The 25,197-nt window shown below is 38.3% G+C and overlaps 1 protein-coding gene across 1 annotated transcript; it reads left to right on the forward strand.

The window, feature by feature from the left end:
• Positions 1-24,570, forward strand: ETNPPL (ethanolamine-phosphate phospho-lyase). The gene is made up of 13 exons (XM_075200703.1): positions 1-167; positions 6,123-6,241; positions 6,402-6,561; positions 8,297-8,371; positions 8,925-9,018; positions 10,225-10,341; positions 12,470-12,552; positions 13,483-13,708; positions 15,323-15,477; positions 18,392-18,481; positions 19,596-19,726; positions 22,168-22,226; positions 23,865-24,570. Exons 1-13 carry the CDS (start codon positions 112-114, stop codon positions 23,979-23,981), a joined length of 1,482 nt encoding a protein of 493 aa, XP_075056804.1. The 5' UTR covers positions 1-111; the 3' UTR covers positions 23,982-24,570.
• Positions 24,571-25,197: the final 627 nt, after the last annotated feature.

Below are 25,197 nucleotides of genomic sequence, written 5' to 3' on the forward strand. Positions count from 1 at the left end.
GGCTGGAGAGCAGCACTAAGACCTCACAGCCAGCAGGCATACACCAGACTGAGAGCTCATCTGATCTCTGATCTCTAGTTCTGTGCCAAGGAAAGACTGACAGGAGCAGACATGTGTGATCCATACTCCAAGAAGAAAATTATTGAAATGAGAAAAAAGCACATAGGGTAAGAGAAGATTAACAATTGAAATCACAACTGAGACATTATTATAACATACAGAAGTTATGTTTTTAGCATGTAAGGTACCATTATTATTTTTAACTATTATTGTTATTATTATCATTGATTATTATTATTATTATTATCATGTAGCAAAAACATATTTTCTTATTTCAAATAATAATATTAATATTATGTGTTAAATATCACATGGTTTATTTTAATGGGCATAGAACCCCCAAGCAATATGGTATTACACATATAAAACAAGCAAATAAACGTTAGTATACCTAATTATTAACTTTGAGTAGCATCTAGCATTTATGCAATTGTTTTGTGAAACCCTCAGTTACATGGTGACAGTGTAATATGACTTTATATAGTAATTATTACACTATTCTTCCTCTGCAATGCTTAGCACTGCACAGTGTCACTCCTAATCATTACATTGGCTTTAACTCTAGTTGATGTTTGGTGCAGTGTTAGCAACACAAGTGTTAATGGAATTTCTATACAATTGGATGTTGGATAAAGTTGTTTCTGCACAAGTTCTATAATGCAAACCACAAGTGAGACATTTCCTAAACCAACAAACACTGCATTTCAAATAAAACAGTGGCTGTCCATCTGTAAGACTTCAAAGGAAGTCTCAGTTAAAAAAAATACAGACTATGCTATACTTAGTGGAGTTGTTGCTGAATAAAATATAATAACTGGAAAAAAAAAAGTATCTGAATATTCTATTTAAACCTGATATATGTAAAAATGTACTAACAAAAATAAATCATTATATCTAAACACAACCTTTCATTATTCAGCAGTATCCATAAAGTGAAATATGATAAGTTTAAAGAGGCAGAGTCAGCAGGTAGTCAGATGTCATTTTATTGCTTTAGTACATAGTGTTTTATGCACTATGTAAAGGGCAAAATAAGCTTGTTATGATCTCTGCCAGGTGTCTTCTGTACCTCTTAGCTAAAAGGGCAAAGGGATTTTAGGGGAGCCCAATTTGTTTTCCTAACTACATAGGTAGTAAAGGGTCAATAGATGGCTTGGTGAAAGGTCCTCTTTAACATATCACCATGAATAATTTCTGACTTAATACTAGACCAGAAATATGTACAATATATTTGCAACATCTCCCAGGAATTTTTAATTATTTAGTTTTTACATTTCTGCATTTGACATCACTTGTAGTTAGCCAGTGGCAGTGTATGCAGATAAGAAGGTAACAGATTCAGCAGGTATTCTAGTAGTTTTAAGAATGTAAAACATGATAAAGTCATTGTCCTTTCTGCTGTGGCTCTAGGAGAAGAATTCATATTTTTGTAAAGAACCCAATCTTGCTAAATTATTAGTTAATGATTTAGAGACTCCATAGCACTATTACATAGGGACGCCATGTCATATTTAAAAACTGTTTTTCTGTATTTGTGGAAACAAGAATGAAAATTAACTTAAATGCAGGTCACACCAAAAAGAGTTCTGAGTATTTCCTAACACCAGCTGGCTGAGTCCATAGTAAAAGGGATGGAAATATTCTCACATTTCACAGGAATTGCAGAAGTGAGTGTAATTGAAGTAAAATCACAGCGGAGCCTCACAGGCACACCAAGTAACCACAGGCACACAGCTGTGCGCATTTTATCTGGCCATATATGTACAGTCTCTACTGCCAGCCAGTTGTTTATAATTTAAGTAGCCCACATGTTATGCTCATTTCCTGCTAAGTTTACTCCCTTGTTCCACTGTAACAGCCAGGGAACAAACTTGTTGGTGTCTATTTAATGTTTTCATTGTAAATAATTGCAGTACTGTTGCAGTTAGGAAATTAAATCATGGCACGGGGAGGATAGTAAGAGTAAGATCTGCTGAGCCTGTTTTGTGTGATGGGTCTGGAGCTGCAGCCCATTGTTGTGCTAGCCCTGTATATTTTTATGATCGCTGTATGCGTCCAATAGGAGTCTGTCCCGGAGATTACTCTTTTTTAATGAAGACTCCGGGTTCTGACCCAGAGTCTTTACTGCACATAAGCGACGGGACAGTCTCCTTTGGGTGCGCTGCCCCAACATGACTTTATTAGTAAATTTCCCCGATGACAGATGATGTTGCGATGACTGATGATGATACTTTACGGGGCAAAAATCCAGTACTTATTAAATATGCCCCTTAGGCTTTTTTTAAATTAACATTTTGCTTAAAAATGCCTAAACCATCCAGAAAAAGCCGTTTCCACATGGTCTAGGACTCCTTGGTGCAGATTCTTGCGCTCATGTAACAATTTCTCCCAAGTATCAGGCTGTTATTTTAGCAAAGTAGTCCTGACCCGTTTCTCATTTGTTGCCCACTTCCCGAGCCCTTCTGGTTCATAAACTGGATGGTAGTGGGCATTCCACAATGTCAGCAGACATAACCCTAGGATGCCTGTATTTCCACACCAGGCTGAGAGTACCTAGAGAGTAGATGTTAAGCTGACTTCAAAGATGCCCACCACCTTCCAGTTTATTAAACAGAATATACTGGAAGGTGCTATGAATACTATATTGCAGCATTAGATAATGACTATATCACATGCATGTTTATTATGTAAGAAGAAAAAAAAGTATTTGTTTAAATTAAAACGTACTTGGTTTCTGGCAAGTGTCCTGCAATTATTAGTGAAAGGTTATTTGACTAGACATTATCCTCGTTGACAAGTGACTGTAGTTAAAGTCCCTTACAACCAGTCTGATCTGGTTTAGCATGCGCCAGGATAAACAGCTAAAACTGTACAGACTCTGAACTATGGAAGTTACCCAGGAAGAAAGATAATGTTTACTGTAACTGTGACTAATGTTCTCATTCCATTGTTCATGTTTCATAGTTGACTGAGAACTGATAGCTCAGCTTACAGATCATTTTGCTCTATTCAAGATTGACTATCATATCAATTCATATATTAATGAGAACCATGTCATTCATAGTGTTTATTTTTTATAAATAGTTATAAAACTTGTAGTCATGTGGTTTTCTGCATGAATGACCTTTGCATACATCTATAGTTAGCTTTAACTTGACAGAGCGACAGACCCAGTTTTGCTAGATATTCGGAAAATAGAAGTATTATTTATGGGACGCTGACGTCCTGAAAGTTATCTTGAAAAACAAAAAGCATGACTCAGCAATAACAAATCACATCCTACACATATTAATGCCTTATACTCAGCAAAAAGAACAATACAAAACATATGTATATTCTAGACAAGGGGATTCGCCAGTGTTTATAGTTATAGATTTATATGTAATTTCCACTAAGTAACCCAGCGCATTTCATATGCTGTCTGTACATTTTGTTCCAAATGACAACAGTCATTGGTATGTAATGTAAAGTTAACCTCACATTCTTAATACAAAAAAAACCAAAACATTTGCTCCCAATTGTTTTTAACAGAAACTGCCATGAACTTTGTGCATAAAAGCTGTCTAGTGTATCTGCTTGGGTGCTGAATAAAGTGAATGCAGATATCTTCTCCAACCTATTGATCTCAGTATTCTGAATATCAAGAAAATAAGTATTTTAAGTTTATAATTTCCAAAGACAGAAATAGAGGAACTAGGGCAAATGGAATAACACATCTTTCCTAGGGGTACAGTACCAGCTATTCTACAGCTGACAACAAATCAAAAATGACTAAGTCCACGGCGCAAAGCAATGTATAAAATCCAAAAGGCAGCCTGTAGCAAACTATATAGGAAACACCAATCCCTATCAAATATATATATACACACAGCAAATTTGCAAACAGGCGCCAATCATCTGTAAATTCACCAAAATCTAAAATCAAAAAAAAGTCCAGAAAAAGTATATATAAATGTAGAGGAAGTCCTATGTTCCAAAAGGCACAGTTATGGAATCTTCTGATCAAGTCGAGTGTTCCAATATTCCTCATAAGTCATACATGCAAAAGAGAAGGAGAAAAAACATAGTGCAATCCACATATATATAAAAAATGTAGATGGAGGAGAAAAATCTCTATGTACTCCGTGCAATAATAGATAAACGGGAACACCTCACGTGATGATGGGTTAAACTTAACCCCTCAGGGTTGCGCACTCACCAAATAGTATAATAAAAACAAGCCTGTACGCAAGATGCAACTCCCCAGACTCGTCGGTCCTCCAATCCACAATATCACTCGACAATACCGGACAGACAGCGCGGTCAAACTATGCCCGAGATGCAGCTCCCCACAAACATCGATCCAACAATGCAGAGCTTCCTTCAATTAAATCGAACTCCAAAAAAGGAAAAATGCTCCATAGTGTGACAACGTATGGGTAATTTATTACAAACAATTAAAAGTGAACAAACAAATAAACGTCAGGCGGGACCTGATCAGTAGGGATAGGTGGACCCTTACCGTGCTCAGAAGGGCAAAAAGCGTGTCTAAATGTAGTGAGTCAAATCCCGGGAAACTCACTACAAAGCTCCGTTCTGCCAGTAATCACCACCCGATCAACGGAAGCAGGAACACTTCCCACTGCAGGTCTCACGTCTGACGTCACAAATCTCCCGTCAGCCAACGCGTTTCGGCTCCTCTAGAGCCTTTCTCAAGGCATGTACTCGGGATGGTAGTCTATACCACTTAAATAGTGGCCGGATTTGTGATACATCCAATCAAAGTCTCCATTAAAGAATTGGATGATTAACCATAAAGGATCCCACATATAAAAACATCATGTAAAATGAACATCGATATATAAAAAGCAGACATCAATATATAAGAGACAATCTGTATAAAAATACATATATAAAATAAAAATTTAAACTTAGGAGTCTCCCATCCACAACGCGACCTGAGATACTCCTGCTTAGCTTCCTTCATAATGCACACAAATCTTTACTTTCACCAATCAGCATTTTAAGATTATTCATCAGTCAAAAACCACTTAAGCTCAAAATCTTGATTTAAGCCTTCTGGCACAAGAGTCCCCAAATCATAAATCCATCTCATTTCACGTTTAGCGAGGGCAATAGTCGTATCTTTCTGTCTCCAATTTCCCTCTACCTTATCTATGGCTAAAAAATTCTTTAGACCATTCACCATACACTTATGGTGACTCTTAAAATGAGAGGATACTGAGTGATTTTCAAAGCCCTTTTTTATGTTGCGTAGATGCTCAGACAATCTAACATTCTACAGCTGAGTCCAAGGCCATTGCTGAACTTTGTGGACACACTATGACAAGTGAGGCTTTTAGGTGGAGCCCACTTAAAGGGCGACAGGGTTTGTAACAGACTGAACACTTACATTGAAGGGTTAACATCAGGGCGGGCCCGACCAATGGTAGCTTTTGTGGGAGGGTCCTGGTTTGATATAGGCGACTGCATTTCCTGGTTTTCTTCACTTTTCAGTACGAGATCCCACCCACCGACTCCTTAGTTACGGTAGTCAAGTTAAACAATTTTGCGGTAGGAAGGCACTGTGTTCAGCGACTGATTAGTGGGCGCTAATGTTTGTTGGCCGCAGGTCACTGTCCCCGTAGTGGCACCAGTAACTCCTTGGTCCTTCGGTGAGGAGGGTCCCCTGTCCGGCTCGGGGAGGGAGGGCAGCATGACTTTAGAAGGGGTACAGTCACTCTGACGCCAATTCAGCGCATGATAGTTTTGGGCTGAGATCCCCTTGTTAGTGGCTGTACGGCGGTTTCACCAGTTCCCACGTTTATCTGGTTATATCAGCTTGGGAGCTGTCCCGCAGTGCCCTTTCTCCGCACCATAGGTTAGTTAAAAGTAATATAATTAATAAAATATGTCCTCCATTTTTTCGCAAACTTATACATGACTGTGTGTGTTTATTTTATATAAGTAGTTAAATTTTTAAGGTGTTGTGAAGGTTTGGGGGGTATACATGGTGAGCCCTTTATAACAAAACAGCCAGTACTGCAATGCAATTTATTATACCCTTTATGCTTCCTTTTCAGACCATCATGCAAAGTATTTTTTGAAAAAGATCCTATTAAGATAGTACAGGCAAAGGGACAGTACATGTACGATGAAAGAGGAGAAAGATACCTGGACTGCATAAATAATGTGGCTCATGGTAAGTTCATCAATAAAATATGCCTAAGAGTAAGTCAATACACACATATACACAATAGATTGTGCAACACAGCTGCTGGGGTCCTGTTCCTATGATCTCATTGGATCATTGTGTTCTTTTGGGAGTGACTATGAATAATGCATATTCCTTTTTCTTGCAGTTGGGCATAGCCATCCGGAGCTGACAAAGGCTGCATTGAAGCAAATGGAGTTGCTAAACACAAACTCTAGGTTCTTGCATGACAATCTTGTTCAGTATGCTGAACGCCTAACGGCCACCCTTCCTGAGCAGCTTTCTGTCTGCTATTTTGTCAACTCTGGGTATGTGTATAAGTAAAGTATAAATTATGTTTTCGTTTTTTTGTTTACTTTACTATATCAGTTATCTAATCTAAAAATTAATTATACACACATTGAAATCAGCAGAAACATAAAACAAGAAGATGCACAATATGGGCCTGATGTAGAGTCGGACGCAATTTACACTGAAATCGTAATTTACACAGGATTCCAAGTAGCACGGATCTGTAGATTAGACTTAGAATATTATGCAAATTCCACAAACACACCTCTTTATCTGCCTTATGGGCATGATACACCTAAGTGTATCATGCACAGCGGCACTGTAAAGCAGATAAGTGAATGAATAAATAAATGAATGTAAAAAAGAAAAGAAATTGTGCTTCTCCACCCCCCAAACAGTACTAGGGATGGTGGTTATACTGTTGTGGAGGGGAGGGGGGGCACCTTTTTAATACATTTAATTATTTTTTATTTATTTTCTTAATACAACAAGGTCTTTTGTACCAGTTGAAAGCACCCACAAAAGATACATCTCCTAGACACCTATCTGCGGCTGCTTTCAACTCAACATAGCATGTACAGTGCATGAACACGCCTTTATATTCCTAGGCTCGCCAACTACCTAGCCCATTCCACCTCTCTAAGCGCAGAGCGGTGTAAGAGGGAGATCCGTCTCAGTCTAAGTGCAAACTGAGACGGGTTCTTGGCAAAAAGTGCGTCCAACTCTCCATCAGGCCTAAATCTACATAGCTTCCTACATCTAATGATATGGTCAGATATAGCAAAAAGGTTTTATATAAGATTAAAAGACATTGAAAGCTTTTATGTGACTATTATTGCATTTCAGTGCTAGAATCCAATGACTCTAGATACATAAGCACACGCCTACAGGTGCCTCGTTTACAAGGGTGTCTCATCTATGATACTCACCCAGGTTGTTTACTAACTCCACTCATTTTCTGCATTCTCTGCTAGCCACAGTCATTTGAACCACAGTTTAACTTTTATATATAATTGCCCTTGTCAGTGTGGACTAAGAAATCCAAGGCTATTGGCAGAAACAAATGTGTATTTTATTTGCTAATATAGATATTTAAACTATTTATAATTAACATTTGTGCAACATAGATAAGAACCAACATCTGTGATAAGTAGTTCCCTGACTAATTAACCTCGGGTTACTGAAAAGTGTAACTTGGGACAAGGGTCACTTAATGTGCAATGACTTTGAATTGATAACAGACTGTACATAGACTGCAGACTTTAATATTTTCAGCCATTGTTCTAGGGGCTACCAGGAAGGTCATGTAAATCCAAACCCATATAAGATATTTGTTGGGCAAAAGTCTACTGAAAGGCAATAACTGCTCATATGCAGGGCTACCCATTGAAATTTCGGGCCCCGGTACAGCATCTTATTCAGCCCCTTACATAGCTGCTGAAGGAGGCATGACCACACCAGGTTGGTGACTCCTCCCACTACACAGGCAGTCCTGGGCCCAATATACTTTGTATCTGCCACCCCCCCACACACACACCCCCGCCCTCTTGGAGCCTTTGCTCATATTTAATATGCGTCTGAATTTGCTGCAATCCAACCATATAAAGGTATAATATATATTTCATATATGTTGGATATTAACTAGCTGACCAAGCAATCCCAATCCCTAATGCAATCAGCCCATTCTAAAGCAGTTTTGATACAAACAGCACATGAATGTATTCTAAGTCTGCTATGTGCTTTCCTCTGCAGGTCAGAAGCAAATGACCTTGCTCTACGTCTGGCACGACAGTTCTCTGGCCACTATGATGTGATAACCCTTGACCAGTAAGTTTTCAAATGTCATTATACCAAAGGCCAGTGTTACCTATTCACTGAGGTAATCAGAAGATAACTTGATGACAGGGATGGTTTTTATTTTTATGTAAGGTGAATCTGGTTACAGTGGAGGGTAATAGAAATGGGTTATAATACAGTGTGGAATAGTCTGAGTGATAAATGAGATGCAAAATGTATCAATTCAATATTTTTTCTAGAAATTATGAATTTTGAGAGGATTTTACCCACTACTTTAGATGCAGGACAGTAAAGGTCTCATATCTGATAATGTACAGGGGTGACCTCATAGTTATAACATGCACTGACCTTCCATCTTCTCAAATAGAAACCCGGAACATTCTGTGATGTGGTCAGTCCATAGAAGTGAAGTAACCTAGTTATAGGAAACTATTCCTTCCATTTCTCCTAATATAAGTGCAATATTAATCTAAATTCTAGGAAAATAAGCATTAGAAAGTAAAAAAAAGAATATCAGAAAAGGTGTTATCCTAACCACATACCACTAAAAGGCGCATCTTCTGTTTGTCATTCCTTCCTTCAGTGCTTATCATGGTCATGTGACGTCTTTAATTGACATAAGTCCATATAAATTTCAACAGCTTGGAAAAGAAGGCAAAAAAGAATATGTTCACGTGGTGAGTGCCCATCATCAAAGTGTTACTTCAGGTTAATGTTGTTATTGCTCTTTTTGACAGCATTGTGTGTTCGCATCCATATCGTCACTGCTCTCTCTAAGTTCGTCCAATGTCATGTTCATGCTACAACTCCGCTCTCATTCTTGTTGTTGTGCTTGTGTTCTTATATTTTCAATGATTATACTTGTAATAAGTGAGCTAATTTACAAAGCATTATTGTTCAAGGTCCATCATTTTCAGTGCAATGTTAACATCACGTATCTATTCCCCACAATGATGCCCAGATATATTATTACCTCCTATATATTATAAAATAAAACTCACTGACTTACCAGTAAACACTACTGCTATTTGCTATTTACCAAGTACTCTTTCCATTCATTTCTTCAAACTAACTATAAGTAAATAATAATAAATATTCCTTAAAGGAGATTTCCCCTTTAGATTATGTTATTTTAAACTGCTTCCTTTCACCCCACTAGAATTGTGGAAGTGGACCTAGTCATTTACTAAATTCAACAAGACTGGTACTTCCAGTTTATGAGTACTTCTACTGTTCAGCCTTCTTAGTAGTCTCTGAGCACCACAGCATCCAACACAGGTCTAGATGGCTGCAGCACTCTTGAAAACAGTTGTTGGCTGTCATTGCTAGCCATGTGGCTGATCTCTGTCCCTGCTATTGGTTAGAAATTATTACTGAGGCTGACAGCAGATGTCTCCAGTGATTGTGAGTAATCCGATCCTACTGAATTCAACAAGACCTAGGAAAAACAAGGTGGAAGCCATTTATTTTTTTCCAAATTATTTTTATTGTTGCCATTCTGAAGCAAAGCAATACAGAATACAATGTTGATATATATTGTATTTAAGTGACTATGTTTGGAGAAATATCTTACAGTCAATATATATCATGATTTACAATAGATAACTTTAAATACATTATATAACAATAATGTCCTCAACATGTATAACTATAGTTAATGTATGAGAATACTTTGAGTAGTTTTGGTAGAAGATAAAGATATATGCTTAATGTGATCTACTGCTGCTGTGCGGGAAAGTACCCCCATTTTACAATAGAATAGGAATGCAAAATTTGTGGCTCTTGGTTGGTTTTTGTTAACAGGACACAGTAAAAGGTTTTGTTTGATTCTGATTCTTTTTTCAAATATTTGTTATGACAAAATTTTTTTTTTGCTGTTCCAGGCTCCATCTCCTGATACCTATAGAGGTAAATATAGGGAGGACCATCCTGATCCAGGAGCAGCCTATGCTGAGGAAGTTAATGACATCATTATAGAAGCTCAGCAGAATAATCGACAGGTTAGTGTGGTGAAATAGCAATTGTGATAGAGGCCTATATACTTGTTGACCGTACAGCCTGAGTTTTCATTTTCCTGTAGTGTTTTTTCATTTGTTTTCATTACCTCTGTTGAAAGAGTGGTTATGTTTCAGTACACAATGCATTAAATAGAATTAAGTTAGTAGTTAGAAACTAATCACTAACTTTGAAACACTATTCTATTATGGACTATGCATTTTTATCTAATAAAAGTTTAGCGAAATATAATAGATTATAATAATTATATGTATTTCTATTATAGTTTTCCCTCTAACATGTTTATTTTTTTAGTCTTCTAAATGTTCCTGTCCTTGTCCCTTGGCCAGGGTGCTCCCCATCCGAAATTGTTTGAGAACCACTATTCTATTGAGTTTGGATTTGTTATTACAAATTAATTCTTCTAATAAGAAGCACATTCTGCCAAGGGCTTGGGATTTACAGAACGAGATGTAGTAATCGTCTGTCCCTTAGACTGTCCAGGCAGTCAACATCCTGCTCAGTTATCCATTTTAAAAGAAACAAACAAAATGGCTGCATTATGTAACTGCGTCACACAGATCATTCGGACATCACAGAAGCCTAAATACTTGAAATAGGTACAATTGATGGTTTAATTTAAAACCATCAGATGTGGAAACGAAATTTGAGAGGAAAGATGTCATAAAATTTAGACTGTAAACTCATTGAAATGCAAAACTTCTTACTTGGTAATATCCTGTACAAATGTAGCATGACCTCATCAGGAAAGCACAATAAACAAGGCTGTTTACGTACACACAGTTTGTTTTTTTGGCTTTATAAAAAGCCTTTGCAACAGGGAAAGAAAGACTTGCATTCAGTTTCCACACAAAAGAATGGTTATGAAACAAGAGCTAGCAGAACAGTTGTTTCATACTATTAAGTTTTCTGACTGACATTACACAGTAAACCACACTTCTCTTATTCTAAGGATTATATGGATCAATGAGCTGTCTTTCACAAACTTTACAAAACCTTTTCACTAATGGTCAGTTTTTTCCCCTTTTCTCCTTTTTTTTGCATATTTTAGATTTTGATGACGTTACCCAGTTGCTGACCAAGCTGTGCTAAAGGCTAATGTCTCACCTACTTTGGAAACACCCCATGATGTTGCACTGTAGTGCCTGTCTTCGAATATAGTACATATATATATATATATTTCTTCATTCACACCATTCACACTTCATTGACCAATTTGTGTTTCCAGAAATGAATCTCTAGATGATCCTATATCCACCCATGTGTCATTGTATAAAAGAAAAACATATCAGAAAAACGAACTCTTTTTATATGTGTTGTTTTCACAATTGTCTATTCCATGTATATGCGGTTAGATGTCCTTTTTGTAGGTTAGACTTTAACCAAAGATTTCTAAAGACCATGCAGCAGGTGTCATTACCTTACTATAGGCATATAGCTATCTCTGCTTAACTTAATTTCTCTTTGTCTAATGACAATCAACCACAACGCTCAAATGTTAATTTTTGTGGGTCACTGACATGCCAGGTTAATTACACATGCTGGCACATGTCTAAAACCCTCAAAAATGAAGATGGACACCCATATTGGAAGTGGAGAGAAGACACCAGAAGCTACAAGGACAAATTGTTTGCTTAGTGTTGGAGACCTTAGTACAACTGATCCAAGTAATGATATTTAACAATATTTTTTTCTGTTTATTTTTATTCTGAATAATCTTTTTTCCCTTCCCAGAGCTAGAAATGACTCATTTGTAGATATTTAATTGCCATTTAGGCTATGTTACCAGCTAACTTACTGTTTCTAGAAAGTAACTAAACAGACATTTTGTATTGTCCAATTTCAGTTGTGCAGTTATTGGAGGTCTTCTTGGCTGGTGAAAAGTGGAATTGAAGGCATTAATGACTAATGAATGCCAAAATCCATTTCTACCACCCAACTCACCAAAATGTGCCGTTGTACTGAGTTGTGATTTCATGATTGGTTTTGGGGAATTTGTAAGTGTTAGGCTAAATATTCTGTGTCCTCAAAACGCTACAAACCCTGGATCCAAGAATTGATATGTAGTATGGAAGGTAGAACTTTCCTTTGACGTCCTCTTCTCTTATATAGATTGCTGCCTTCATTGCTGAATCCATGCAGAGCTGTGGAGGTCAGATTATCCCACCACCCGGCTACTTCCAGAAAGTGGCAGAGTATGTACCCAGCCTATGAAGAAATGATTGTGTGTTTCTTATTTTAATTAAGCTAATTAGAATGGAGGGCAGATTTTATAATAAAATATAGCAAAGAGGGATTCCACTAAGAATCACCCAAAAATAAAAATACAACCTGTGCTATATAAATGGGCAACTAATCTTCTAATAACAGTCACAAATATGTGAAATGTTCGATACCCAATCAGAACTGTTATAACAGACAAGACTTTTATCATTTCCGAATAATGTAAAATTCTTTCATTATGATATATTTTGTATTGCAAAAGGCAACTCGCACTAAACTGTATTATTCCCAACCACTATTTTCTCAGCAATCAGGCCAAGATAAATTTCATAAGATTGGGTGGGGAGAATTGTTCCATACAATCTGGCCATTAATTCCCTAGCAGTGGCACCGGTCCACAAAACCAAGTCTGCAGCTGTGGTTAACATCTTTTTAGAAAATACATTGTATTTACTGTATGTGCACACAAGGATTTATCTGTATTTGACTTTTCTTTAGATGTTCAGTAAAACAAATTTGGGCAAAGCTTATTTTACACACAGAACCTTATTTCGCTCTTCTTATTTATAGTTATTAATATGAGACTCCAACAAACCAATGCTATTTATTTTAATTATGAGATATTATATTTGCCTTGCCATTTAATATGTTTTACTTTAACGTGATATTTTTAGTTTGTTCTTTGTTAGTTTAATAAGTGGGAACATCAGCAGCCTTTAAGAACATAACGTTTCATGAACAAAAGAAAATATTGCTAGCTATTCATTTATTTGGCACCAATAGTCCTATTATCCCTTGAAGTAAGGTCAAAGTGCTCTCTGAGCTTATTCACACGTAAGAGCTGTGTTCCTTTTTGTGCCCGATTTGCACGTTCGATTGTTAGTGTATTCTTCTATTTTCAGGTATGTACATAAAGCAGGGGGAGTCTTTATAGCAGATGAAGTGCAGGTTGGATTTGGACGAGTTGGAAACCATTTCTGGAGTTTTCAGTTACAGGGAGAAGATTTTGTACCAGATATTGTCACCATGGGGAAGCCTATTGGCAATGGACACCCCATGTCTTGTGTTGTGACAACCAGAGAAATTGCAGAAGCCTTTGGAGCCACCGGAATGGAATATTTTAACACGGTAAATTAATGTAAAAACAGATGTCTACCTAGTTGTGCTAAGAACAAAAAAAAAAAAAGATTGATGGTAACTTTTGTTACACATAGTGGACCTCATTTAGAGTCGGACACAAAATCCGTTTTAGGCGCATTGAACAAAAAAACACTATCATGTATGTGCAGCAAGCACCATATCCGCCTGCATCTTGGATGTAATTTACACTTGCGACAGCTTGCGGCTCACTACAAGAGAGGGTGTAACGTGGAATTGTGAAGGCGTGAACCTGTAAGTAAATCCTAGTCGCAGTGAGGCGCAGACACAACCCATGTCAAAAAAGGGCTAAAACTGTGTGGCAGGAATTAGGTGGCAGAAGTAGTTAGTTAGCTGCAGGAACTGCTCGCAGCTCGGTAGAGTATTATGAGTGGGACGCAACTGGTGTTGCATGCCCTACCAAGCTGCGGCGCACTCCCACTCCTACACTTCTTAAACAGACTTTGTGTCCGGCTCTAAATGAGGTCCAGTATATGTATGTTAAGTTTGGCTTGTGTAGACCACTATCATATAGCTTTCTAAAGTCACAGGTCTAGGACAGAAATGTTTAAAGGGGCAGTAGTTAAATGGTATTATGTTTATGCTATTTGTCAGTTTATCAGTTATCAATTATCTACTCATCATCATTTGTAGAGGTTTTTATAAAAACAGCATGGATTTACTGGGGGGAGATCATGTCAAACAAATCTTATTGACTTTTTTGACTGGGTGACTAAAGTACTAGATCATGGGGGGCTGTAGATATAATTTACCTGGAAAGACTAAAATATCTTAATATGTATAGTTTAGAGCAGAGAATGGAAAGGGGGCATGATAGAAACTTTCAAATATATCAAGGGTTTGAACAAGGTAAAGGAGGGAAACATTCTTCAAAGGAAGAGAAGTACTAGAACATGAGGACATGCACTGAAGCTGGAGGAAAGTAGGTTTACAAGTTTGAAGAAAAAGTACTTTACAGAAAGGGTAGTGGATAAGTGGAATAGCCTCCTATCAGAGGTGGTAGAGGCTAATACAGTAGAGCAGTTTAAATATGCTTGGGATAGACATAAGAGTATTCTTATAAAGAATAAAGGATCAAATAGGGGTTGAGGTCACCATAGATTGATAAAACAATGGGCAGACTAGATTGGTCAATCGGTACTTATCTGCCGTCAAATTCTATGTTTCTATGTTTTTGTGCATGATGCTTTGCTACTTATAACTGATATATTTATTTTAACAAACACTTAGTGCATAGTTTAGTACAAACTTGCCAACATTTAGTTTTTGTCCTCTGGGAGGGGGCCATGGTGGGAGGGCGGGAAAGGGCGGGCTGCAGCAAATTGTGTCATTTTGGCCCCACCCCCACAATGAAAGTGGCATTTTGTCGTGGGGGCAGGGACAAAAAATTACGCCATTCAACATGAATCACGTCATCGAGGTTTCCATCCTGCCCACTTCCTAGTGAAGTGGGCAGGATGCGGGAGAATGGCCTGCTCTCTCGGGAGTCTGGGAGACCTACCTGGAATTTGGGAGTCTCAAGAATAGTGGGCAGGTAGGGTTTAGTACTGATCACTTTACTAAATTATTATTATTTTTATACAGTTTGGAGGAAACCCCGTATCTTGTGCTATTGGCTTGGCTGTACTAGATATTATTGAAAAGGAAAATCTGCAAGGAAATGCCACCATGGTAGGAAACTATCTCATAGAGCTGCTGCAGGAGCAAAAAGAAAAACATCAGCTCATAGGAGATATCAGGTGACTGGTTTCTGCAAAAGCAATTCCGCAATAATATCTGTATATAGTTTTCAAGGATATCTTGATGCTGTACACTCTTATTATCTGTTCTTTTATTGGACTAAAAGTTCCCTCTTTCAGACATTCCTTCCAAACACCAACCTTTGGGGTCAGGGGTGGGCCAAACCATTGTACTGCCTAAAATAGCTCCCTTCTTATGCCTAACACAACTAAACATAACCATCTGTATTAATGTAATATTTATAATTTGACAAGGTCAGATTTCAAGCTCTAACTATTACAATATCTAGCAGCATTTGGGACCAGCAGGAAAAAAGTTGAAGCAAATTGTTTAAAATAAATGTATGTAATTTATCCTGCACCTGTCACCAGGACAATTAAATTGCTGTTCACAAATGGGGCCTGATTCATGTCCACAAGCAACCTGCATGTAAGTTGTGTGTTTAAGAAGTACACTGAACATCTGCATAGTCCTGATGGACATTCAAACAAATCCAAATATTCATATACCGCACTGGGTGAATCCACTACCCCTGGAATTAATGTATTTAAACCAACTGTAAACTTGGATATCATAACTTTTAAGGGACGGTGCACCTCCACATGTGCAACATATTGTCATACAAGAAAGAGAAACAGAAAATGTGTAGGGAGGGCACTCAATGGATTGTATGGAATTAATAACTAACCTTTATTGATATGCATTAAAATATTTTGTCAAATGAGGAATAATATGTCCTGTAAAGGTTAAAACCATTAATATTAGCAAAATTTTAAAATGAAATGAACGATTTGAACCCATGTGAAACCAATCTGTTAAAAATAGCAGTTTTCTCTGCTATACCACGTCACTGCAGGGTTCAGTATATAGTATATCCATATATTGGTATTACTCTATGCTCCTAAACTCAATATTCTACTAGATATTTCAGGGCACAATCTAAACAGGGCTGTAAACCGATAATGTATATCCTTTAATCATGTGAGTAAATGTGTTATATAATACCACTGGTAACGGATTCTAAGTGGTAAGCCACTGGCCTGAACACCACTTGAATATAAATCGACTGATCGGGGGATAAAGCTTATAATTAACTCACAGTGTACCATGCTATAGGGCCACTGTATTGGTATAATTGCGCTGATAGGGTAATTACCCTTAATTATTATTGTGAGTAGACAGATCACAGTTTATAAAAGTGATTAAAACGATATTTGTAAAAATATTTCCCATAATTACAGTCATACAGATATCGACACTAGTCAGTATAGGCTGTCAAAGTGATATATTCCTATAATGATGGTAAGATATTGATGTTGATAAATCGTTGTTTATAGAGATAATATACAAACGGTACTTATACGAATACCTCCTATAATTGCAGCTATATAATCACCTGCACAGGCTAGTAAGAGTTGTCAGGGTAATATATTATTGTTTTAATACTGTTAAGGCGGCGGTTCCCAATGTGTGCGCCGCGGCTCCCAGGGGTGCCATGGCACTGTCACTGGGGTGCCGCGGGCCAGCCATAGGAAAAACAAAGAACACAAAAACTTACCAATCTGTGCGGCGCTGGGACCCAGCATTCTCCTCTATCACGCAGCTTGTCAATTCAGTGACAAGCTGCGTGAGAGAGGAGGATGCTGGGTCCCGGCGCCGCATGGATTGGTAAGTTTTTTTGTGTTCTTTGTTTTTTCTATGGCTGGCGTGCGGCAGAGGTGGCAGAGTGAGAGAGGGCAGAGGAGGGGGACAGCGTAACAGAGGAGGGGGACAGCGTAACAGAGGAGGGGGACAGCTTGAGAGAAGGCAGAGGAGGGGGACAGCGTGACAGAGGAGGGGGACAGCGTAACAGAGGAGTGGTACAGCTTGAGAGAGGGCAGAGGAAGGGGACAGCGTGACAGAGGAGGGGGACAGCGTAACAGAGGAGGGGGACAGCTTGAGAGAGGGCAGAGGAGGGGGACAGCGTGACAGAGGAGGGGGACAGCTTGAGAGAGGGCAGAGGGGGGGCAGTGTGAGAGAGGGCAGAGGAGGGGTACAGCTTGAGAGAGGGCAGAGGAGGGGGGGACAGCGTGAGAGAGGGCAGAGGAGGGGGACAGCTTGAGAGAGGGCAGAGGAGGGGGATAGCGTGAGAGAGGGCAAAGGAGGGGGACAGCGTGAGAGGGGGCAGCGTGAGAGAGGGCGGAGGGGGCAGCGTGAGAGAGGGCAGTTTGTCTGGATGCAGAGGGGGGCAGCGAGTCTGGATGCAGAGGGGGCAGTGTGTCTGGATGCAGAAGGGGCAGAGTGTCTGGACGCAGAGGGGGCAGAGTGTCTGGACGCAGAGGGGGCAGAGTGTCTGGACGCAGAGGGGGCAGAGTGTCTGGACGCAGAGGGGGCAGAGTGTCTGGATGCAGAGAGGGCAGAGTGTCTGGACGCAGAGGGGGCATTTTTGCATACAACTAAATAAGTATTTCTGTCCTGACCTAAATACCTATTACAATTTTTTGACCCAACTACTTGTATAACAGGACTGCTCAGTAATTATTTTGGAGGGGTGCCTTGAAAAAATTATGGAGGCTCTAAGGGTGCCGCGAACTACAAAAGTTATCTCAGCTTTCCACAGGATCAGTGTACTAACTAGCATATCTGAGCTTTAATAAGAAAGGTCACACTGATATTATAAATTTGCTATGATGACATTAAACCTATAAAGCCCCATCTAGATGGTAGTAGGGAATCCAGGCATGAAATCCCTATAATACGAACCTTTATTGCATACAAGTTTCTGCAACATAAAAATAAAGAAACATGTAAATAAAGAAAATTCTGTACCTGAAAGCAGAGCTGGCAATTTCCCTCTCTGTTGCATAATGTACATTTATTTTGTTGAGATAACTGAATATTATTTTACAATATATATATATTTATTTTCTACAGAGGAGTTGGATTGTTTATTGGTGTGGACTTGGTCAAAGACAGGCAACTGAGGACCCCTGCTACAGCTGAAGCCCTGCATATTATATACAAGTAAGTGCATCATTGATTGTGTAATCCTGATGCAAAGGATCAGTTATTTCAACCAGGTTCTGTAATAAAACACTGATTCGTGGAAGACCCATGTTCAAATTTGTTTGCGTAAATCTCCTGCATAACCATATGATGAATTGCATGGAGTGTTGCATGAGCCATTCCCAGGAGAAAACGGCCGTTTTCTCTGGATTTTTGTCCTATCGCAGTCTAATAAATAAACTCCCTTACTCTGTTACTTGTATGTCCTGCAGGTTGGTCTAGCCCTGTGAATGCTATAGGCATGCTGGTCTAGCAAAGTGAATATTATAATTTATTGATTGGATACAGAATTGTTGTATTTCCACTAACTTCAAAGTCACTTAAACAAGTTCTTTTCTGACAAAAATGCTAGTAATAGATTATCTAACCCCAGGTAAATGCACCTATAATTCTCAGATTTGTAGCTGGATTAAAAAAGTGTTTAATTGCAACATGTCTTTCTTGGTTGTTTATGTATAACTCACTGTGCTATGTTTATGTGACCAAAAAAAAACAACCACGAGAGAGCTGCTGCGCATGCGCCCGCGCAGCTCCGTTTCGGCAGCGCTGTCCTATACAGCAGCCGCGGCGCTGCCAAAGAAGCATCCGCGGCGGTGCTGTATACAATACAGCACCGCCACGGACTCTTCTTTGACAGCGCCGCGGCTGCTGTATAGGACAGTGCCGCTATGGTGGGCACTGAGTTAGCGCAGGGGGGGGGTGTTTCTGGAGACTCAGAAACCCCCCCTGCGTGCGCCACTGATTGTATATACTTACTAGGCAGATAGACGGCAGCTGTTGGTCGTATGTGTAACAGTTCTATGTGTGCTATGGCCTGTTATAGCTGTAAAAGGTGAAAGTAACAGACAGACAGCCAAATAGTGATACTGTAACCAGACTGCACAGATATATTTCGTGCTTTAATGTTATAGCATAAATGAGAATGCCGCAGCATTCACAATGAAGGTTGCCCAATCACTATTTATAGTTTGTTTTATAATATAGTTGCCTCTTGTGCCTACCTACTGTATTTTACCATTTTGCTTTTGTAACATTGCTGCAGAAAATAAGAAATGTGTGATATATTTGTTAGGTTGAAGGAAAAACGGATTCTTCTCAGCGCAGACGGCCCGCACAGGAATGTTCTCAAATTCAAGCCCCCTATGTGCTTTACAAAAGAGGATGCTAAGGTGGTGGTGGACGCCATTGATGAATTTCTGACAGGTATAGATAAATTAGTACAGTTATATATAATGTATACTATCGCTGTAAAAAAAGGAGTACTATCAAGAAATATGTTCTTACTGAGATAGAAATAAATCTGAAAAAATGCATTGTCAAGGAGGGTGCTCTGTTTATTCTTTGTTTAATTCTATTATTACGTTTCTCAGTGAGCACTGTCACATTTCTGTGAAAGACCATCCCATCCCTAGTCACTGACTGTGATCAGTAGATCCCTATATTAACAGCAATGCTCAGCAGACTATGTTTTTAACCTATTTTACTTGTATAAAAATGACACTTTTGACCATGTTGGATGTGTGATTTGCACTTAATATAGAGGAGCGTTATGACATTTAATGCGCCCGGTGCACATCAAGGTGCAAGCCTACTCTCCGGTTTCTGGAGACACCTCTACAAACTAGGATTGTGCCTGGTTGTATTGCGAGGTGGAAATATCTGAAGAGAATCACTGTGGAATAGTGTAAACGTCACATCAAAGCGTAACCTTCTACCACTTTGGAGAAATATAATGAAGTATTTCTGTTTTTCTCCTAATATACTGCTCAGTTTAGGCTTATTAATAGCTTAAATCATGAGAGTGAGGCAATCTCAGCATTTTTTACTTAATGTGTGCACTTTTGTTGTATGAAGCTTCTTATTACGTTGTTCAGAGTGTGTCTACATTTGTGTTTTTTCCACCAAAGTATAACATGAAGGCAAATACTATGCCCCGTTAAATATACAGGTCCAGACCTAAAGACCCCCAGCTCTGAGCTAATGCAAAACGTTTATTGTTTCAATAATATCTGCACAATGAAATCTTGCTGTTGCACACATACTTGCCAACTTTGGCACTTTCTTTTCTGGGAGGTCCGGGGGGCAGAAGGGTGTGTGGGGGCGGGGCTCTGAAATTTGCTCCATTGGCCCTGCCCCCTAAACGGTCATCGACTTTTTTGGCCTATAACAGCAGGGGGCGGGCCACAATGATGCGTGAATCGTGTCACTAAGCCCTGCCTCCTCCATTTAACTTACCAAACTGTCCAGAATCTGTAGGGTGCCTTGCTCTCCCGAGAGCCCGGGAGGACTTCTAGAAATTTGGGAGTCTTCCGGACATTCCGGTAGAGTAGGCAACTGAGGTTGCACCAAAGTAGGCGTCCTGATGGTCCTACACTACCTGGCAAGGAATGCCATCGCCCCACCAACTACTCCCGTCTGCTGGACCAAAGCTGAATTTGTACTAACTTCAGCCATTTGCACTTAGTAAATGACCTCCAGTAAATCCTACCCATTTAACACATGAATAATTAGATGTCAGTGTGTATGTATTTATAAGCAGCTTCATGTGTAATAATACAGTACACAAGGATGCAGCTCAAAGGTCATCTTTTTTGAAAGAAAAAACATGGGTTAAGAGAGCAGTAGTGTGGTTCTTGGGAAATCTAATCTATTATGACATATGTATTGCCCAAGTGGTTAAGATAATGCAATTCTTTCTCCACTCAGCAGTTACAATAACATTTCTGGCTTCATTTTTGTTTTTGCTGTAATTTTAACATATATTACATTTATTTTCATGAATGTCAGTGAGATAACGTGTAGTGTCTTAAAAATTAGCGATATGTACTATAATCTGCAATGAACAAGGTTAGGGAGATTGTGTGGGAATTTGATGTGCCAGGAGTTTCAAGTGTAGACAATCTGAGGGCCTGAGTCATTAAGGAAAGTAAAGCAATTAAAATGAGTTAGTGTTCTCCAGGACAAACCATATTACAATGCAAGGGGGGCAAATTAGTTTATTATTTTGCACATAAGGAAAATATTGGCTGTTTTTTCATGTAGTGCACAAATACTTGATAGCTTTATTTTTACACTGAATTTTAAAGTTGATCTAGGACATGACCTATCCCAAATATAAAGCTGTCCTCACATTTTAAATTCACATCCCCCTCCAATGCAACATGGTTTTGTCCAGGTGCAATGTTGCTCCTTTTTTTTGCTTGCTCTCATTAATAACTCAGGCCCTCTTTCTCTAGTCTAAGGTGTGTTAAGCACTTTCCAAAAAACTTAGCTCTGTGTTTCTTAGAAAGGTCATTAAGCACCCAATTTGCCCAGGTAGTTCAATAGATTGTGGACTTTCAGTACACTTGGGCTTTCACTTCCACTTAGTAAAAAGAAATTGTAAAACAAAATAGCTAAAAATATGCAAAGAAATGTAAAATTATTTAAAAAATATTGACCATTGAAAAAACAATAAAAAAGCAGCATTTTTCATTAATATCTGTTTTTTATTTTTGCTATCCTGAGAATACAGAACAGGTATGTTCCAGTAGCTTTGATGTTTGTTACATAGCTTTCCCCGTGTAGTACTACAGTCTGATGACCTTGATGTATGTATGTAAAATGTTGGTGAAAATAAGCTTACCGTTTACATTGTTTTTCAGCTTTTGAAAAAGCAGAGGAAAAATCAAAGGAGGCTGAGCCAAATAAAAACAAAAGAGAAGTAAGTTATTATTTGTAGAATATCGTCGTGTTACTTAGTGCTTTACAGAGCATATTGAATCATCATCTGTCCCATAGATTGTAAGCTTGTCTGTCTGTATTACCGGTATTGCACAGTAGTGTTTATTACTGTCTCTCTTCCCAATTGTAAAGCGCTACGGAATTTGCTGGTGCTATATAAATTAAACTTGTTGATGATGATGATGATGAATCATGTCAGTATCTGTCTTCAGTGGAACTTACAAGCTAATTTCCCTACCACACATACAGCCACACAAAAGGGCCCATTTTGTCAGAAGCCAGTTAACCTGCCAGTATTGAGCTATAGAAGGAAACTGGAGCACATGGAGGAAATTACAAACTCCACACATATAGTGCCCTGGTTGGATTTGAAGCCATCACCCTGATGCTATGAAGCAGCCATGCTAACCACTGTGCATCCAGTGGTCCCGCTATCCCGCCACCATACCTGCAGTATAAATTTCAGAAAGCGTCCATTTGTTAATTTCTTTGTACATACCATAGTTAAAAACCTACATGATACTTGATAATGTACCATGTTTATATAGCATATATGTTTTGATATACCTGCTACATATTTCTTGGGTGAATTAGATTTAAATGCAAACATTTCTAGCAGTGAGATACTAAATGTGTGGATGTGTTAGTTATGTATAGTTTTCATGTATCTGTGTATCATATACAGTATATTTCTGCTGTCATACAATATAAAAGAGCATGAATAGCAATGAATCTCAAATCATGTTAAGTTGCGGAAAATGCATTTAAAATCTGCAAAGTGTACACAAAAATAAACAAGAAATTATTAACATCACAAAAATTCACATAAAGGTTTTTCAAGTTCCCTAGGAAAATTGTATGTTTGTCTCTTTGGTATTAAGTCTTTAAGAGATTAAAGCAGCTGTCTATCAATTTGTAGCTACAACATCTGTTGCCTATGTGTGTTATTTCAGTATAATATTTCAGTATAATAAATAGAATAGAAACAGTATAATAAATAGAAAAAATATGCATGTATATGTGTGCGTATATATGTGTATATATATATATATATATATATATACACATATATATACATACATATATATATATATATATATATATACATATATCTATAATATAAATGCTTAGTGGAGTGTGTTAGTCTGTCTGTGTGTGTGTGGAAAAAATAAAACCAAGCTGCAGCGCCACCTGCTGGGCGGAGTTATACACCGACCTACTAAATTCTTAGTGTGTGTGGGAAAAAAAATTCAGAAAGGGCTGAAATTTGGTATACTAAGATGTTTTTAATTTGTTAATTTAATTTGTTAATTGTTAAAAGTGTTTATAAAGATTTAAAAAAAATATATATATATATTTCTTGAAGGAGAAGTGACAGTTGGGAGTGGTTGGTGGTTGCCGGGGGTGACAGTGGGGAGTGGTTGGTGGTTGCCGGGGGTGACAGTGGGGAGTGGTTGGTGGTTGAGGCCTGGGCTATGGCCCAAATGCATGACAAGAACCTTTTTAACACCTTAAGTAGCTTGATTTGACTAGAATGCATGAGTATCATGCACGGGTTAACTTGTGTATATATATATATATATCTATCCCATAACTACATCCAATGTTTGTTTTGCAGGGTTCCAGTCACACACATGAGAGTACTAATAATTTGCACGGAAACGCCTGCAGATCCCAAGGGAGTGGTTTTCACTCAGAAAATCATGTAGTCACAAGTAAAAGAATCAGAACCTAGATGATCTAGGATTTGTGTTTTTATTTTCTTTTTCAAAACTGCATTGTAAATCCAGGATATGGTTGGGTGTAATTAGTTGGAAATGGGTTTTACAATGCTCTCTATTTTATTATATACCTACTTTTTCAATATATTATATTGGAATGAAAACTATATCCATGTTTTAATGGCTTAAATGTGTAACACAATTTAACATATTTCTGAACAATATATTTTTTAAGCCTTAAACCATCAAATGACCTTTTTGTACCTCTTGGCTCGTTACTATGTTTCAACATGATTTCAGGCTTTACACATTAATGTACTGATTTCTTAATTTAGTTATAGATTAACATGTAGCTATTTCAGATTCCAACATTTAGCCAATAAAACAAATCACTTATGTGATAGCAGCAAACTTTAGCTTAATTAACGTGGTGAACAATTTAGAGTATTCTTTGGTTGATGTAATCATGTTGAGAGTTATTAGGGCAGTATGTAACTGTATGTTAAGTGGGTAAGCATGTTGAATATTACTGTACTGTACCATTTAGATACAAAACAATATCTTACATATGTTAGTGTCAATAAAGATATTTAAGTTATGAAATGAAGTTGCCGTAGTTTTGTTGTGTTATGTTACTTATTTATGAGCCTTGCAACCACAAGTGATTGGATGGAATGCAAGTGAATCACCTCGGTGAAAAGGTATGTGATCACTTTTTCCATATTATGTACCTCCTTGCCACATGGACATCGCTGTGATGTTCAGCCACGCACATTTATGGGTACAACGGTACCCCAACATTGCAGATTTTCCTGCGCACCTCTATGGGGTGCCAGGAAAATTCGCAATGTTACATCGCCATGGAGCGTCTCACGACCGTTCCGGAGGCACACCGCCTACAATTAAATTCCTCCCTATGTGAAAAAGAAAAACAGTGATAGATCACCTGCATTGCACTAATATTACTTTGGCCATTAAAACCTATTTTGCTGGAGATTTACTCAGAAATGGACTTAACAATTGATGATAACCAACTTATTGAACCAGAACGGACAAGTGGAGGTATGAATCTGTGAAGCCGCAGAGAACTAGCAAGCAATTATTTGCTTATGGTGAGCTTCCACTGCTAGTAGTAGTCACTAGGTCGAAGTTATGTGAACACTTATGTAAGTCCTTCCCTAGGCCAATGGATTAATTTGCTGTAAATTTGAGGAAAATATTTTTTGTTTG

The sequence above is a fragment of the Mixophyes fleayi genome, chromosome 1, assembly GCF_038048845.1.
Source record: "Mixophyes fleayi isolate aMixFle1 chromosome 1, aMixFle1.hap1, whole genome shotgun sequence".
NCBI classification, from domain to species: Eukaryota; Metazoa; Chordata; class Amphibia; order Anura; family Limnodynastidae; genus Mixophyes; species Mixophyes fleayi.